General features: G+C 45.5%; 1 protein-coding gene across 3 annotated transcripts; it reads left to right on the forward strand.

The window, feature by feature from the left end:
• The first annotated feature begins 8,030 nt into the window (after nucleotides 1–8,030).
• Pka-C3 (Protein kinase, cAMP-dependent, catalytic subunit 3) lies at nucleotides 8,031–18,876 on the forward strand. 3 transcript variants are annotated; one of them, XM_034327500.2, is made up of 8 exons: nucleotides 8,031–8,820; nucleotides 9,449–9,716; nucleotides 9,840–9,947; nucleotides 10,107–14,519; nucleotides 16,320–16,482; nucleotides 17,764–18,027; nucleotides 18,096–18,426; nucleotides 18,497–18,876. In XM_034327500.2, exons 4-8 carry the CDS (start codon nucleotides 14,429–14,431, stop codon nucleotides 18,641–18,643), a joined length of 996 nt encoding a protein of 331 aa, XP_034183391.1. In that variant the 5' UTR covers nucleotides 8,031–8,820; nucleotides 9,449–9,716; nucleotides 9,840–9,947; nucleotides 10,107–14,428; the 3' UTR covers nucleotides 18,644–18,876. The 3 variants fall into 3 exon arrangements, with proteins under 3 accessions (XP_034183391.1, XP_034183393.1, XP_034183392.1); XM_034327502.2 differs by lacking the exons at nucleotides 8,031–8,820; nucleotides 9,449–9,716; nucleotides 9,840–9,947; nucleotides 10,107–14,519 and adding an exon at nucleotides 14,546–15,594; XM_034327501.2 differs by lacking the exons at nucleotides 8,031–8,820; nucleotides 9,449–9,716; nucleotides 9,840–9,947; nucleotides 10,107–14,519 and adding an exon at nucleotides 15,641–15,660.
• The last annotated feature ends 78 nt before the right edge of the window (nucleotides 18,877–18,954 follow it).

Consider the following 18,954-nt stretch of genomic DNA (forward strand, 5'->3'; position numbering starts at 1 on the left):
TTACCTTTCACGTGGCCGCAAAGGAAATAATTTAACGGCGTCAAATCGAAATTCGATTGGCCCTTCGACATCATAAATTTCCTCTGTTTAATGCGTTCTTCGGCGTACTCGGTAGTTTTGCTCGGCCGATATTTACGCGATTTCGAGGTACTCGAAGGTTGAAACAATTCGTCGAAACGAGCCGAATAAGGCTGACGGAAAGACAGCGTGTCAAATAAAGCGATTTCTTTTCTGCCCCTCTCTGTTCGATTTCGCAGCTGCGGGCTTCACCTGCGAAACGCTCCGTTGCCTGTGAGCCCTCTTACCTGTTGAACCGAGCCAAACACTGTGCTCCCCGTTCGACACCTGTTACAAAAGACTCGTCGGTGAGTCAGATTTTCATAACACTCGCTGACAGATCAATTGTCAATGTTAAACAAGTCTATTGTAATCGTACGAATGTTGACTCGAGTCGAACTGTAAATAATCGAAGGTTTTCTTCAGAGGTTTTATTGGGGGATTTTGAAAGTATGCGCTTCCGCGCACAGGAAGATCATGGTGGAGGTACGACGATGTTTGTCCATGGATTTGAGGAGTAGGATCGTTGGGTCAGGGTCGAGAAGCAGCACGATAGTCGACTTCCGTCAGCCCGTAGGCTCGACAAAGAGGAATTTGTAATGCGGCGGAAATGTTGTTGCCAGAGGGGTAAGCTGTAAACGTGGCCGTCACGTACATACGTACCGCTTATACAAAGAAAAAGTATTCCCCTGTAAAAACGTAGCAGGTATCTCTACCGACGGATTCGTTCGATGGAACGTCGCGTCGTTTAGAATTCAGAACGTATCGCTTTAAGGTCATAAAGAAATTACGGCGATCCGAGAAACGAAGAAGCAACGGGAGGGGCGAGTTGGTTGCTGTGGGAACTGATATTATTTACCAGATACGACACGCACGACTTCTCCTCGTCGAGTGTGTTAAATTAAACAGTCAAGATGCGCTGCTAGTTAAGCGTCCACCTCTGCGTGCTACACTCAATCAGAGCGCGATGAGGCTGGGTGTCAAGGATTCTTATCTGACGCCGCGGCTCTTCCCTCGTCCACTTTTCCAGCTAGTGGTAGGAAACGAAAAGGGGAATACCTCGAGTAGGATTTTCGGGACTTCGAGCACGGAATATCAGATGAAAGATAAGTCGTCAGATAAAGTGATGGTCAGAGAGTCTGGGAAACCAGTTTCTCGTAACGTAACGATTATAGGCGGACGCGACGCGAACTCGCAAAGATAACTTAACCTCTCTCTACCAGTGTCGTCTTACAACATTGGGCGCTCGCTGAACCTCTGTCTTCTTCTTCTTCTTCTTCTTCTTCTTCTGGTCGAATTGGTTTAAAGTCGGGACGGGAAGGACGCGTGTTGCGTTGCATCTCGGGGCATTAAAGCCGCATTACCCGACTGCCGTGAGTAGAGCGACCGGGTCTCGAGAACACGCCGCGATACTCCGGGATCAGCGGCACCGGTGGCGCGATGAAAACCAGTTTCTCGTGAAAAGCGACTACAGGCAGCGAGTAGAGTAGTCTGTCGCTGGAGGATGCGCCGAGTATAGGGCAGAAGGAGACTCTCGAGTAGACATAATATCGCGTCTCGAATTGCCCCCGACTTTATTTATAACGACAACTCGCTGGCTCTTTCTGCGTTCGGTTGCCGGGCATATGGTCCGATCGATCAGCGAACACCGGTAAAGAACCGTTCGAACAGCACCTGTTCGTGAAACGCACGAGGCCTGGTCTGGTTTTCCTTCTGCTTCGGTGACACGCGTTTCCTCGCGTTTCCTTGCGTCCCGTTGGCGCGACGCCAGACAAGGGCTAACTTTTTGGTGCCGCTCCAAACTTTGTCGCGGGTTAAGGTAAGCACGGTTTTCGCGAAGCGAACCTGGACTCGGTCGTTCCGAATTTCCAGTGTTTGGCAATCGGTACCAAATCGGCACCGGATTTGCACTTGCGGGTATTTGATACGCGCGAGTTGCACCCTGCCGGTCGCGATGTTCTTGAGTTTGTAAAACGAGAGGCAAGGAAGCAATTCGTAAAGATAGCAACGAACCGACGCGACGGTCAGCTGCAGGATGAAGCGTAATGCGTTTACAGGTATTTTTCGATGTAACCAGCTCGAAAGCAGAGACATTCCATCCGCGAGTAAGCTGCATTCGTTCTGCGTTCCCAACATCCGAGACCAGCTTTAGGCTTAACTCGCGGTTTAGAGAAACGGGTGACGAAGGAATTCGAATGCCAACCATCTGCTCTAGCACCCCCCAAACCCCTCTTATCTCTCTCCTATTTTCTTCTACACTACCATTCTCTATCCGTTCCCCTTGGGTCTCTCTACCTATCTTCTCGTCTCTGAGGCCAGCGTTACGCTGCTGAATGTCCGGTTAATGCACCTGCGTACTCCGTGGCTCGTGAGCAGAACACCATGAAGCGAGGAGAGGAAGGAAGAATAGAACCGCGGAGGACAATCATGACGCTACGAGCTGCTACCGATCACGGGTAGAAAACGATGACACGGAATTCACCAGACGAATCGAATAAATATAGACGTCTGAGTTATTTCTTATCGTACGTATTCGCGCGTCTCGCGTTCAACGCGATACTTTTCGCATAGGTACTCTACTCTAGCCATCCTGATAAAAATCGTTCTGGATAAAAATCGTTCGGACTTAATTCCTCTTCCTCGCTGCCTCTTTCTTCCGTGAGCCGACTGGCCGCGCACCGACTCGCCGTTCCACCATGCACCAATTCATAAAATCCCTGGAGCGAGCCTAAGCGCTCCACTAACTCCGTCGACGAGTCGCTGACCTCAGCGAGATTCAGCGGTGCGCATCAGCTGCATTTCTCGCTGCGCATAGACCAGTTGCGCTGCGATACTCATGGTAATCCTCCGAGGAACAAGGAACGTCGGTCGGTGGTCTACCTTCGTGAAACGAGGAAATGCCGTAACGAAAAAAGAAAAAGGAAGAAAAGAAAAGAGAAGAAGAAATGAGCGAAGAAGATTACGAATCGTAAGAGATACTGGAGAAGCGTCGATGGGGGTAAGAAAAGGCGCGAAGGATAATTAGAAGGGACTCCTCGAGATCCTTCTCGACGACCACTATGAAGCTGTACAAAAGTGTTATTGACCTACCGCGATGATGTTGCAGACGGCATCGGATGACGATCGTCCAAGAATTAATCGGAGGACGGGTTTCGTTAAACGACGATCCTTGTTTGTTAAGAATCAGGAATGGAAGAACGGAGTAATGGTTGCGTGGAGGCTGTGGTAATTAGAGAGATAATTACCGTGGTAATTTGGCAAAAGGAAATCTCTTGATTCCAGCGGAATCGAGCAATGAAAGAGGCTGGAAGAAGGACCGCTTTAATGACGAGCCTTTTTAACGTTGAATAATAAGGTTGCGGTACGAAAGGGAATATAGCGATGGAACGTGCGTGCGAGCTGATAAATGAACCGAGTGGACAGAGGACTCGGGGGGGAAAAAATGAAGAATTAGCCTGTCGTAATCCGTGTTCATCGCGGTCTTTGCTTCGCAGAGGTTCTTGCCTCTTCCAAGCCACCGTGTAAATTCTATCAAAGTCTGTCTTACTGTAGGCCCGGTTACGATCATACCCCCCACTTCTGCACGACTACACGTGAAAAGTCACGCTCTGCTGCATTCAGGTATAGTTAGTCCCTGATATACTGGGTGGCTTTCTACGCCGTTCGCGACTGATCGCAAAACTATATTAACAACGAAAACTTTGTCTCGTTGTTAGATATGGATAGAGACTGGTAGCATCGTTGGCGTGTTGCAAAAAGCGTTCCACGAACTAGTAAACGGCCCTGACTTCGATCACGCGATCGACATTTTATTGGGAACGCAAACCCGTAGAGTTACCGTCGTTAAATAAACCGTGGAAAAGCAATTGTAGGAGCTACGCGTGGAGTCGGTGAGTACGGTTCTGCGCTGCGCAAATTGTTCACGGTTATTAATACCATGGGAAATCCTGTTGCAATTAAAACAAGTCACTCGATCGTTTCAATATCTAAATAGATAAATAAAGTCCTTCGTACGTGGTGGTTGTGTAATCGTGGAGATACCGGGGAGGTAAGGGCAAGAAAATAAAAGAGAACGGTCGCGAGCAGCTAGGCTCGAAAAGTGCGGCGCTGGGCCGGTGCCACGTGCCCGAAACACCGAGCGCCCAGCACCCAGCGCCCAATGCCATTCCATCATCCGCGCCGCTTCACCGGAAAGCTATCGACACGGACAGGGCCCTTATTTTTCGATCACACTGTACGTGTGTGTGTGTATGTGTCCCGTTCACACAGCTTTTGCTATGCTGTTGGCCTATTCGCTCGTTCCGAGCTGAGTCACACACAACACATCAGCGCGGCGAGCCGCACCGCACCGCACCGTTCCCTCCCACCATTCTCATTCCCCTCTGACTTCTTCCTTCCATCGCATCGCATCGGTTCTCCCTTCGAAATCCTCCCTTTCCTCTCGGTATCCCTCACCTGTGGCTGGTTCCTGCGGCCGCAGGGGCCGCAGGCTGACTCCCCAGGTCGACTGACTGAGCTGACTGTCTCTACGGCTGGCTGGCTCCGCGTAGCCAACCACCTTCCTTCTCTTACCTCTGGATCGCAGGTCGACTGGAGTTTACCTGGCGTTACCTGCCAGCCTGCAGCCTCAGTTCACTCACGTCACTTCGAGCAACCGGTTCGCCGCCTCCTCCGGGCTGCGCTCCTACGACTTTAAAAGCCTCCTTTTTTCCTTTGTACGCGCGTAACCGCCGCCTACCGCGCCTCTTCTTCCTCTTCTTCTTACTTTATCAACCGCTCTCCAACTTTATTTTCTTCTTCGTCTTCTTCTTCTTCTTCTTCTTCTGCTTTACCCCTTTCATTGTATTCCTCGTATTCGCGTGACGTTTTCATCGGGACGAAAAAGATATCGCCCGGTGGTGACTGGTTCGGTATCACGGAACACGGTATCCAGCTGAAAAATCATGTTCCGTGCACGACTTCGCTCCGGTCTGGTTCAACTCGTCCGAGAAGAAGTTGAATGTGGTCGCTGAAACTGGACAAGAGTGAAATGTTGACGAGACCTCGGTCGAAGCAGAAGGTATTACCGGTCAGTGAGAGAAGGGGAGGTGGTTACCAATGGCGATCGGTACACAGCATCATCCTCGTTCGGCGACTAAGGTATCGGGAATAATCGTTTTCGCAAGTATCGATTAATTAAGTTTCCGTTAGAAGCACGTAACACGGTGGACACGAGCGGAAATGTCATTCGAGCGTGATATAGTTTGAGAAAGAACGCGACGTCGATCGACGAACGCTTCAAAGTCCGACGTCGTACGAAATACGAGTATTCGCGATTCAGCGATAAAGAGTAGCAAGTTTTATGTAAGAAACGTGTGGATGTCGGCCACGCTGGCCAACGTACATAAGTATTGTTCCAACTTGCCGCGAGTTAAATGCCGCGAGTATTTCTTTTATCGCCGGTGAAATCTATTTCGTTCCGATCCGCGAGGGGAGCACGCTTCTCAACGGTTTCTCTTTCTTGTGTACCTAAGATTTTCATCGGGTCACTGTCCTCCCCGTCGGTACGGTCACCGTTATTCCTCCTGCTCGGTCTTCGCCACGAAAAACATCGCATCGGCGCGGCGCGTCGTGGAAAGGATGATTGCGCAACCAGAAATCACGGGAGGAAGTGAGTTTTCGAAACGTCCTGGACCTCCTCCTCGCGATTCTCCTCGATTATCCTCGATTCTTTCGATCGACCGAACGATATACCTAACCGTAGGATTAATTACCAGCTAGTAAATCGATAGTAACCGGTATTTGCATACCGTCGCGCGTTAGCTTTCACGCGGAATGCAAAGAGAGCCGCGATCTATCCATCGATTTATCACTCGGCAAGAATTCACCCACGTAACGACCGAGTTTCTCAAACAGCGAATCTATGTCACGATATAATAATTGCTTCGAAAGTCAGCGAGCGCGCCGCGGCGCTCGCTTTCAGGCTTGTTTGGTATTTTATTGTTTCCGATCCTCGCCCTTTCGATCGACCGTCCGATTTTCCCGGCGCATCGCGCCGCTCCTGAATGTGATAAGATAACCGAAAGAGAATTCGGTTCCCTGGCGTCTCGCCACCATGAAATTAATCAGACCCCCGTGATACGTTCGATTCCAAGTCGTTTTATAAGCATTACGCAATGCTTACAATCACTAGGAAAATCACTAGGAAGAAGAAACGCGTCGGTTTGACGAAGGTCAGTAAAGAAACGCGAATAAGCGTACAATGCACGCGTGACCACCGACAGAAAATGCACTCTAACGCTTCGGCTACATAATCTCTGGCGTTTATTAGCGATTGTCACGGTACCCTGGCGTTTCTTCCTCCTTTTTCCTTCATCTTCGATCACGTACCTTCGATTTGATCCGAGCGTCAAACGTGCAGGAACGTGCCCGGTAAATCGGTAACTCCTCTCTGAGCAACTGCGAGAACCGGAGAGCCGCTGATCGCGACTAGAGAGGAATTCAACGTTTGACCTATTTGAAGCGAACCGAAGGATTTCGAGAACCGAGTTGCGTTAGAACTATTGTTCGTTACCGTTTTCTTTTTCTTCTACGCATCGCTGCGGAAGAAACCTTGCTGCGAGCGATCGAAGTAGCCATTCTTTTCTATTAATGCTCGAATTAAGCAAAGGAATTCTCTTGGGAACGAAACGGAACGATAGGGCTACCAAGTGAAACCGACTGTTTTCGACGCAAAATTCTAACCACTTTCGAGCAAGCGTATTTATTACAGTTTTACCTTATTTGCTTTCAGTCACGGGAACTGATCTTCGTTACGAACAGGTGTAGAAGAAACGGATCGTAAATCTTGACCAATCTGCGAGATGTCGTTGGCAAGAAAACCGATGAAAAATCGGTTCCACGGTCTTCGTGAAAATTGATAAGCCACGTTTCAGAGACGATAGCGTGTCTCTCCCAGAGTCAATAAAGATAATCCTCAAGAAGTTTTATTCTTGTTCGATGGTGGATGTAATTTGAAGGGATAGCAGGAGGGTGAACTAAAGGACACCGATCGAAGGACTGTTATTTTCCGCGTCAGGTCCGTGTCCCGATGTTCGAAGCAGGCGTGAGAACCGGAATGATAGCATGACCGGAAGAGCGGCTTGAGAAACTGAGCAAAGACTTGCAGATAGTCGTTGAAGAATCGCTGGTGTATACGGTGTATATACGACGGCGCGGCGCACTGAGAAGATTCGAATCGTGAGAACGAGACGGGAAAACGCGGCGACCGGGTTCCCTTGCATATCAGACCTCTCCAACTTTATAACAAATCGCTAGAAACCGTTCGGTGATTGAATTAATGCTTGTAAATTAAAGCACGGAATTATTCGAAATGGATCTCGAGTGGGGGGGGGGAGAAAGAGGAATCGTTGGAAGGTTACTTAATGATTGTTTAGCACGATGGCTATGTTAGGTACCGTGGGAAATAATAAATGAAAAATTGGAGAAAATGAAGAAATTTCACGATAGAGGGGAACTGGATGAACGGACGAAGAAGAAATCGTGGCGGTAGGCGGTAGATATGGCGGACGCGGCTTCCGGGAAGGATCGTTGTTCCGTGACGGAAGAGGCAAGAAGGGAGGGAGTAAGAGCCGAGGATACTTCGACCGTGAATTATCCTCGAGGAATTTCTTTCTTTTCCTTTAGTTCTTGCTCCGTGCTATTCCTCGAATGGCGCACAATTTTCTGGCTGTCTAATTCTCTTCGGCTTGTCACGGTTCGCGGTGAATCGAGCACCGAAACCATCTCGTTTCCTTACGTAGTTGCATAACCGAACAAACCGGTCGTTCACCTTCTTAGCCACGGATATTCACTTCGTTTTATTTCTTTCTTTCGGTTTACTTATCGTTAAGAGATTGGAATAACCGATAACGCGTTGTCAAATGGGGTGAGCCTTGGATTCTGTAAATGGCACTGGAAGAATTCACGGGGGATTTATGAAACGGGCCCGTGGAGCTCCTGTGTCATACACAGCGTCCGACCGTGCAACGCGATAAGCTCCTTCTCGAACCTGGTTATCGGTTTTTAAACATCAAACATTTATGCAAAGAAGCTGATCGAGCGAACGGCTGTAAAACCGTTCGGCCATCCAAAGGCATACATCGGCATCCCGGAAATCGTGCCAAGACTTCGCCTTTATGTAACCGGTATCGCTGAACTCTGTGATACGAGGAAAGAATCAAACCCTTTTTCGAAAAGAAAATTCATTAAAAATAGATGGACAAATTTTGAAAGTAAAATATTTCTCCAAACCGGCTGAAACGGTGAATCAACAATGGCGGCTTAATGGGACAGGTAAAAAGCTGGGAAGAGGAACGTTTTAACGATAACATTTATTTTTCGCGACTGGTGCACGTGGTAAGCAATTGGCCTCAACTTGGCAACAAACGACGACCTTCTGCTTACGGATGAACACGGCCTGCAAACGCGGAGACGAGACGCGACGCGTTGCGTTTGTCGAGCGAAATGCTCGTCCACGAAGAGGGGAGAGGCCGAGGGACACTGGCAAGCGGAAATGCAGTTCGCTCGAGCAAAAGAAGAAAGTGTCGGAGGGAAAGATTGCGAGAGTGTGCGCGAATCGATTCGCGACGCGACACCTGTCTCGCACCCTGACCAAGTAAGTGCCTTCTTTATTCCATTGTCAGCTGTGAAACGTTTAGGGGATCTCTCGTTTAAATCCTGTTTCGCTTGTCATCCTGTTAGCGGGGACCAGTTAATGGCGTTTTTACGCGGGACCAAGTTTAGGTGAGTTCCAAGACTTCCTCTTTACGCTTTAACCTTCCAACGATCGTGACCTGTGGGTCAACCTTAATTTCTGACAGAGAGGTTGACAAGATTCTTTTTTCTTCTTCTTCGTACCTTATTAGCATCGTAATAATATTAAACGGATCGTGTTCGCTATATACAATAACCGAGGGATCAGAATGCTGACGTTTGATTACCTGTTGCATCACACCTGTTGCTATACTCGAAGCCACGTGACGACGGTGGCCATGAAGAGATTTCCTCGATTGTCCCGGTCTGTATTGATCGTACGGGTAGTCAAACAACCGATGTCAACGTATCGCGTTGTCTATTGAAAGCAACTAAAGGATACACCAAACGTAATAATTGGACACTTGCTGTGTACACGTGTGCGCCAAGTCATACGGAGGACGTTTGTAAATGCATGTATTACGGTTTCTGTTAATCTTTGAATCAGGCCCACATAAGGGTAAACCGAGAGAAGCGGGTAAAGAATAGATATCCAATCTTTGTTCACGGGTTTTAGTCGATTTTCTAGTTGAAAGTTAGGGTAGCTTATCTCTTATACAGGTAACAACACTGTCACCGTCGAGTTTAAAAGCGATTCTGTTGATCTTTTTTTTTTCAGCTATTACCCGCTTTTACAGATACCCGGAAGAACGTTCGTAAACTGGTTGTAAAAGGATTCACGATCGTCGAGGTCTTTAGCCTGAGAAACGAATATTTTCGATCCTGTCTGTCGATAAAGCAGCTAGCCGTTTGATCGTGCTTACGTCCTCGCAGGAATCTCTCGATCTCATTGTTCGTGAGCAGCAGGGCAGAAAGCGGTGCTTCCGGTTTCAAGTTGGCTCGTACACGACGCACGGTTCCACGACAGGCATCGTTGCATCGTCCAGGTAAACACCTGCACCATATTTCACGGGTAAAAGGATCAAGGTCGAAAATAAATATACATCGTTGCCTGATCCGTTACATCCTTCTTTCATTCCGCTGTAACGTTACGATCGCGTGTTTTACAGGCACGTTCCTTGTTACGTTAAACCTGATGAAACTGGACACGTTTGGTTGAAAAAGAAGTCAAAAGAACCAGCTAAAATTACGTTGCAAAACTGTTCACCCTCGGTATGGTAAGTACATTGGCGAGCATGGTAACGTTCACCATTTTTTTTTCCTCCTTTAAGGAAGCTTAACGTGCTCAACATTTTCCTAACGATGTTATTTTCCATACGCAATTTGCAATCTATTAACATTGTAGCAAATAACGAGGAACGTAATTACGTTTACAGTCACGGACGACCACGCTGGCATTATCCTGGTCGATGGAAAACTGTCGTGGTACCGGAAGCTCGTAACGCCCCGGGGAACCGGAAGTTGTCGTGGGACCGCTGGAATACTTGAAAATATCGCGTACAGCCTTCACGTTCCCTGGGAACCATGGGCTTGACACGCACTTAGATAGATTCTCCTGTGTGTGCTTTCTGCGTTGCGTGTAATGCGTGTTCAGCTACTACAGACGAGCTTCACTCTAACGTCACAATTTACTAGTACAAATCGTGAGAATACGGCCTTTTTAGTGAAACCGTCTGATATCGTTTAGCATTGTTCCTTGCTCGTATAGTTGGGTTCAAAGATTTTATAAATCATTTTTAATAAGCTCTTGATTCGTTATTATAATAGTATTTCTACGTCCATTGTAATAAGTCTAGTCGAAAGCTGCAAATGCACTTGAGTTATATTCTGAACAACTGCGCATGCGTATGTCTGTACTAGGCTTTAGGTTTTAGATTGTACAAGTGTTACGGTATCGGGCTATTTACCAATCGCCTTAGATCGTTAGCGGTTTTAGTTAGTACCAGAATATCGATCGTTAATAACTGAAATTAACTATTCACGAACACGCCTATCCGCTTCCGAGTACGTGTGCAACCTACGGCTGTATGTTATGCCATCAGAGGATGCTTACCTCTATGATTCATGGAACTTATCTTTATGGCGAGGTGAGTAACGCGTCGGTCCCATAACAATGGGGAAAGGTGGCCAACAGATGAATCCTGACGATCTTATGTGTTATTACATACTAGGATGTGCGGGGACCCGATATTACGGGCTCGGGCGAGCTCGGAAAAAATCGGGCTGACTCGGGTCCGACATGCGTGCAGTCGGATAGCCCGACTAATTCGGGTCAGGTCGGATAAAGTCGGGCAGATTCGGACGAGCTCCCGTGGGCCGCGGCCCGCGACCCAACTCTCATGTACTTTTGTGTAAAATGAACATACAGGTGACATGGAATGAAATTCATTTCAAATAAATTCGTTACAAGTATTATTTTTCCACGTAAATATTATCTTATTCCAAAATTCCACATAAAACAGATTTTGCACACGCTTATTGCAAGTATTAACAAGTACATAAGAATTAGGCCGTGGCCTGCGGGAGCTCGTCCGAATCTGCCCGATGTTTTCCGAACCGACCCGAATAGTCGGACCGCACATCACTGTTACATACGCTATGCGGTATCTCTTTCTCGACAACATTTTGTCACGTGTTAAGTTAACGAGACATTTGTTGGCCCTTTCACCGCATCGCGATCGTCGAAGCGAGAAGTCGTTTAGTTTGTCCAGACGAAAATTATGTGGTATATCTATCGGTGTAATAGGTATCACTTCGAGTTTCTAGACGAGGCTTGATTCTCGTCCAGAAGTGGTGGGCGAGCACGTACGTCATTAGTGCTTGCAACTTCCTCAAAGATACTTGTCCTTGAACGAATATTTCTGCGAGCAGAGAAACTAGTTGTCCGCACTTCCGTCAGTGTCAATGCTGAGTGTCGTCGCCGCTTCGGATGTCCCCAATTGTAAAAATAATCGTGAAAGGACGTCGTTGCAGAGAAAGAAAACATTTATCAGACCTGTTGGTCCATTTTATTTATCTCGCAACTGTTTCTCGTGTATGTTGTATCTTTTGCAGAGACATTCGTCTTTAACGCTTTTGACTACCACCACGAGCCTGACACATCGATGTAATAAAAAAAAAAAAAAAAAAGAAAAAAAGAAAACAGAATAATTTTAAAAATATTATCTGAGATGACAAATTGAAAAGTTAAATTTAAAACTGAAACGGTTGTATCTTTACCACCTTGATTGTAATTGCAATTATTCAAAGGTAAGATACAGAGACTGCTTAGAAAGAAAACAACGATGCTCGAGAAAATACAGCGAGTCGTGTACGTAATTAGAGGCCCCCCCCCCCGATCTTGGCATGGAATGAGTCTGTGAAATAGACTCCCGGAAGCTATTATTTTCATTTTGGTTGTTAATGACCGGCCTCGTAACAGCGAAAGCTACGTTGATACGTCATCCTCTGGACACGATAATTACTATTCATTAATGCCAACAACACGAGCGATCCTATGTAGCGAAGGCCTATGGGCTTGGTTAGGCGAAAGAAAAGATTCATAAAAATGATGTAACCCCTAGACGTTCGCGTTTCACCAAACAGTAAATCGCGATCGTGCTGGCATGGCGTGTCGATAACACGGAACGCGTCGCTACATTATTATTAGCAAAGTAAATATTAAAGTTTCTCGCATCACCGTTATTAATAGGATGTTGTAGGTTATTCGTAACAAGAGCTACAAATTCGTATCGCATCCGCGATGAATTGTACAGTACATACTTACGTGTCCTCAGTCAAGGATGCTCGACGCTCGGTCCAATTTCGATGCTCCTCGAATCGTAGGCAGACTAGAACTTTGCTTACCTATCAGAAATGATTTTAATTAATTATTTTAAACAAATTAACCCCTTGGACAGTGGCGGATCTATATAGAAGAAGCTGTGTATAAAACATAATAGATTAGCGAAAATTGTAGACATAGGAGGAGCCGATACAAGTATTGGATCGTCTGGTGGTTGTAGGTGGAGGTGCATCTGGACCAGGGCCAGGCTCAAAAATAAGCCGAAATTCGATGGATTGGCCGACGATGATCGGGGACCACTTCGCGTCTCCTCCTCCATCCGTATTACTGGAACAACAAAGATTAGATTCTCTTCTGTCTCTCTAAAGATACACAATATTCCCGTGAATCGTCTCTATTTCCGCGATGTCGTTTTCATAAAGAACACGATCCCACGCTCTGTCTCATCCCCCTCGAAATAAACAAAATTTCCAGTAATAGTGACAGGGTGTCTATAAAAAATTGCAGCATCGTCACTCGATCCACCTACCGTGATTCACGGACAACCGATTTAACCCGTTCGCTAGCGGGCCTGTTATGTTTCCTTATGGTCGATCCGTTAAAACTGAAGTTTGGCAATTTGCATTTAACTACCCTAATTACCCAGAGAAGGGTTAGAAATGAGGTGTACGAGGCAGGTTTGGGTGATTTCTCACATCTCGCGTGGTCGTTGACGCAACCCTGTAACGGGTGGACGTATGACGACTCGACGTCATCCTCCACACGGCTCGTATTTTTAAATGCCGCCTTTTATCCCGCGGCCAGCCGCGAATCTTCCGCGATCGTCGTCTATAAATCACTCGCGGATCCTCTCCTTGCTACCAGAGACACCGAGAGAGGCTCTCTCTTGAAAGAGATAGAAAGAGATCGGTTCAGTGAGAGTTGCCGCGTGAGATAGGTGGGAGAAGAAACGTGGTGAAAAGGGATGGAGGGGTCAAGGAAATGATAGGTAGGGGGGGGCAAGAGAAGGATAGACAGCCTTTTGAGACCCCTCGGTGACCAGTTTAGTTCTGCTTGGCATTCGGACCACACGAGAGATCATGTGACAGAGAAGACAAGATAGGACACACCTCGGATCCAGGATCTGACTATCGGATACGATCGGATCGGACTCGATGAACCCAGGTGCCTGTGAACTCGTTAACTCGATCAATTGACAAGTGTTCGTTGTATCCGAATGGACCGAGTGTAGAAAGATCGATAGACTCGTTTACGCTAATACCAAGTGTATGTAAAGTGATCGAATCGTTGCTCCGATTTACCACGTACGATCCAGCTGATCAAGGATGACCACTTTTAAAGACTCCTACTACCACCGAGTGGATACGTAACACACGTGTACTCCGTTTGAATCAACAAACGCAGGAACGCGTAAAAACACCGCACCGGTCCCTCTGGCATACGTTAACACGAGCAGGAAAGAGGGAAAGAAGGAAATAAAGGAAAGGAGGAAAAGGTTGGCTGATTCTCCGACGGTGCGCACTCGCGGCCGTAAATGACACTTGTGAAATCAACGCACACATTTTCACCGCTTCGAGCGAGGAACAGCAGCGAGGAGGGTCGTTGACAGCGTACAGTGTACGATAAATATACCGGTTCGAAGCGTCTGCTGTTCCGTGGTAGCCTTTCAGGAAGAAGAGCACGCGACTCCTACCTGTCGCGTGTGAACGATTCCCGAACATTTCCGCTCCTACCACTGTTATTCCCGCTGGATATTTAAAGGGTCAAGATATGAGGTCGACCGTTCGGTGGTAGACGATCTAAGAATACCGCGAGTGGAACGTTGAACCGGGCTTCCTTTCTTTCCACGTGTCCACGCGGACAGATAAATCAAGAAACTTTCTTCCTACGGCGAGAAGAGTAGCTTGGTTAAGTATGTCGGGTGACACGACGTCCGACGAGGAGGGCTCGCAAGAGGATAGCCCGCGATACGACATCGACGATCTAGAAATCATCAAGACCATAGGTGAGCACGATCCGATCTTAACAAAGCCCGTGCCTTTTCGATGCCTTTCACTGGCACGCCGGTCTGCTTTCTATTCCTCCTGAATGCAACTATGCGTTTAGAAACTTTACGACCTATTCAACTGGTAACTTTCCTTTCGAATCAATTCCATCCCTTAACATTGACAATGAATATAATTTCTCGAAATCAAGTTGATGAAATATCGATGATATTAGTTAACGCTCGGTGAATAGAGAAACACCACCCTCGAAGTGGGCCAGCGAAGAAGGAGAGACTACCGGGTGTATATTTAACTGGTCGTTAAGTTCGAGTTACACGGAAGATCAGTAAAGCGCAGGTGTTTCGGAAGGTTGCTGCACGAGGAATGAAGGAAAATGTAGATACGATAAACAATCGAGTACCGTGATATTTTCGGAGGATCTTCTAATCTCCTCGTGAAACTGGATAACGCAGGACGGTCCGGTATGGAGTTGGATAATTCTCGATATCACGGTACAGATACGAGCGTAAACATCGTTGTAATAAATCTCGAGGTACATCAATCCTTTATCGCTTCGTTTACTTGGATCGAACCGTTCGATTAAATTCGCCTGTAAAACAGCACGCGCGCGGTGATCGATCAGGACAGATGTGCGAACCGTTTGCTTGTCGAGAGACGTAGAACAAGTTTTGGAGCCACACCAAAATCTTCTCGACCATTTGTACCGGTGAAACCGTCTGCGGCGGTCTGGCTCGCGAAATTCGAGATACAGATTTTTGATCGACGACGAATGAAATGGTAATATTAAACCGGTGTAGCTAAATTTGTTCTACATCTGTACTACTTTTTTTAGATTTAATTGATTTCAAAAGGATGATTTATGATTGTTCGTCTGGCAATTAGGAATTTACAAAATAATTTCACCGACTTGCCGTTACACCTGTTCTCAGCTGGTTCTCCTCTAAAGAGTTCTGCCAATTTTTGTCGCATTTATACGCGAAATCCTGTCAGAATTCGTGAGCAACACGTGGGCCCGGCCAATTTATCGCGTAATTTCAGAACGCGCCTCCATTGCCATCCGGTTAATTGGTCGTGGTACGTTGAACAGGCCAACTTTAGTCACCTGCGTTCGTGGGAAAGTCTATTAAACAGACTGCATTGGTAATGAATTGCGAGCTCAGAAGTATCTTGAATGTCTAACGAGATAATTATTACCATTGACCATTAGACGCACTTTGCATCACCTACGATTTAATAATCCTGACCATGAATCTATTTATATTATGCGATACTTAGATGACTACTGTACACTGGTGGAATTAATTCTGGACACTTACATTTTTACTTCAATTTCGCGTTTATTCAAATTATTTAATATATAATCATTTTCTAATTTTAGGTCGTCACTTATATAAAAAAGTCAGTAAAAAGACGATTTACAGCCATACTTTTAATGTACAATAAAAATTACAATTTCAGCACATCAAAGGAGGTAGAGAAAAATTAATATTTCGTTGATATTTCACATCATTCGACGTTTCGTGTTGCCAGGCGTAAAGACAAAAATAACAGCACAGTTTAGATTTTTCAAATTAAAATTTTGAAATATTTACAAACGAAAACGTGTGGAAATATTAAGTATAAACATTATAGATTACAATAAAAATATTACGGTATCAATTTAGCACAAATATGAAATAAAGAATATTTTTATTCAGTGTCCAGTGTTAATTCGACCAGTGTTCACACTTTAAACTTACTTATTTCTGAGTAAGAGAAAAGAGCAAAAATCATGGGAATAACGAAAGGGTTGTTTGCAGGGACGGGTACATTCGGTAGAGTGGTATTATGCAGGCATCAAGGTACACCGATGGCATTAAAGATTCTATCGATGGTGGACGTGATCAGGTTGAAACAAGTGGAGCACGTGCGAAACGAGATCACCGTCCTGAAAGAAGTGAAGCATCCCTTTATCGTAAACATGTAAGTGGAGTTTGCTTTCTCCTTTCTCCGCCTCGGTCCGTAATATTGTTTCGTTAGTTACAATTAAGAAAGTGTACAGGTTTGTCGGTCGAACGAAGGAATTTCTGGAAAAGAAAGCGTAACTGAAATCGACGAGAATAATACTTCTGCTAATCGTTCTGCAAACGGCTCGGTTTAGCGGCTAATTAGCGATCGCGAAATTCTCTCTTCCGAAGATGACTAATGAAAACCAGACACGTGTCTGACATTAGCTGTGATATCCACCTTAATTATAGTCATTTGAAGAAGCAAAAAAAGACTCGCTTGATCCAAAGTTCGATTAATGAAAAAGTGTAATCGTTAGTCGAACGCTCGTTGGGTTCGATTTACTTGAAGATGAATTCTCAGCTCGAGAATCGAATCTAAAAATCTAAGAATCGAAAAATCGAACTACTCGAATATTCGAGAATCGAATCGAAAAATCGAAAAATCGAACTACTCGAATATTCGAGAATCGAATCGAAAAATCGAACTACTCGAATATTCGAGAATCGAATCGAAAAATCGAAAAATCGAACTACTCGAATATTCGAGAATCGAATCTAAAAATCTAAGAATCGAAAAATCGAACTACTCGAATATTCGAGAATCGAATCGAAAAATCGAAAAATCGAACTACTCGAATATTCGAGAATTGAATCTAAAAATCGAAAAATCGAACTACTCGAATATTCGAGAATCGAATCTAAAAATCTAAGAATCGAAAAATCGAACTACTCGAATATTCGAGAATCGAATCGAAAAATCGAACTACTCGAATATTCGAGAATCGAATCTAAAAATCGAAAAATCGAACTACTCGAATATTCGAGAATCGAATCGAAAAATCGAAAAATCGAACTACTCGAATATTCGAGAATTGAATCTAAAAATCGAAAAATCGAACTACTCGAATATTCGAGAATCGAATCTAAAAATCTAAGAATCGAAAAATCGAACTACTCGAATATTCGAGAATCGAATCGAAAAATCGAACTACTCGAATATTCGAGAATCGAATCTAAAAATCTAAGAATCGAAAAATCGAACTACTCGAATATTCGAGCTTAGAATGCATCTTCAAGACGGCTCGAATATTCGAGTAGTTCGATTTTTTCGAGTAGCTCGCTTTTGTATCAAACAGTTCGCCGATTTCAAGTAATTCGGCAAAATTCAAGCGTTCGGCTTAGCTCGAACAATCCAAGCGAGTTCAGCTCGGCTTGTGAATTACTCTAATCGTTTCAACGTGAGTTGTTTCTTCAGGCTCTGGAGCGGAAGGGACGAGGCGAGGGTGTACATGCTGCTGGAGTTTGTCGCCGGTGGCGAGCTCTTCTCTTACTTGAGAGCAGCCGGCAGATTTTCCGGGCCCACCAGCTGCTTCTACGCGGCCGAAATCGTCTGCGCGTTGGAATACCTTCACAGCAAACACATCGTTTACAGAGATCTCAAACCCGAGAACCTTCTGTTGGATAGCCAGGGTCATCTAAAAATCACCGACTTTGGCTTCTCCAAGAAGCTCACCGACAGGTAAGATCAATCACCCGAATCACGATCAATTATCCCATCGATATAAATAATCGCGGTACAATTTGTAGAACATGGACTTTGTGCGGCACGCCTGAATATTTGGCACCGGAGATAATTCAGAGCAAAGGACACAATAAGGCCGTCGATTGGTGGGCATTGGGCGTTCTGATCTACGAAATGTTGGCCGGTTTTCCGCCATTTTTCGACGACAATCCTTTTGGCATCTACGAGAAGATTCTCAGCGGAAGAATCGAGTGGCCAAAACACATGGATCCGATCGCCAAGGATCTAATAAAGAAACTTTTGATCGCCGACAGAACGAAAAGGCTGGGAAACATGAGGCAAGGGGCCGACGATGTGAAAAGGCACCGTTGGTTCAAATTAGTCGAATGGCCAATGGTAATGATTCATTTGAAATTAACTGTCTAAACTTTGATTTCATCTAATTTCATTTCATTCGTACGTACAGGTACCTCAGAGAGCTTTGAATCCTCCGATACAACCACGAGTAAAGGCACCAGGTGATCCCAGTTGTTTCGACGATTACCCGGAAACCGACTGGCGTTCGCAACCCCCTTTGCCACCGGAACAATTAGCCCTCTTTCAAGACTTCTGAAAAATAACATTTCTATACGTTGCGTCGACGATACGGTTCAACGATCGTTATTGTACCAGATTCTGGCTGACGTAAATTCGTCTTTGGAAACGAGATTAGGATAACAAACGATCGTTGAGAAGGTTGTTGGTTGATTTTAACAACCCACAGATGTGTACAGAAGCGTGCTTTGAACATCACTTCTGCTCCCCTCTTTTTTCTCACCTTGTACATAGCTGTCTTTTTTTTTTCTATTTTTTCGTCGTTTATTTATTGATACCGATTGTATAGAGTAGACGTATTTCTTCGTTGTTTTACATTGTAAATAAATA

This window comes from Osmia lignaria, chromosome 2 (genome assembly GCF_051020975.1).
Source record: "Osmia lignaria lignaria isolate PbOS001 chromosome 2, iyOsmLign1, whole genome shotgun sequence".
NCBI classification, from domain to species: Eukaryota; Metazoa; Arthropoda; class Insecta; order Hymenoptera; family Megachilidae; genus Osmia; species Osmia lignaria.

Coding starts and splice junctions, on each gene's coding strand:
- Pka-C3 (XM_034327500.2), top strand. CDS start 14,429: ATGTCGGGTGACACGACGTCCGACGAGGAGGGCTCGCAAGAGGATAGC. Junction 16,483..17,763: donor CATCCCTTTATCGTAAACAT/GTAAGTGGAGTT, acceptor TTGTTTCTTCAG/GCTCTGGAGCGGAAGGGACG. Junction 18,028..18,095: donor TCCAAGAAGCTCACCGACAG/GTAAGATCAATC, acceptor TACAATTTGTAG/AACATGGACTTTGTGCGGCA.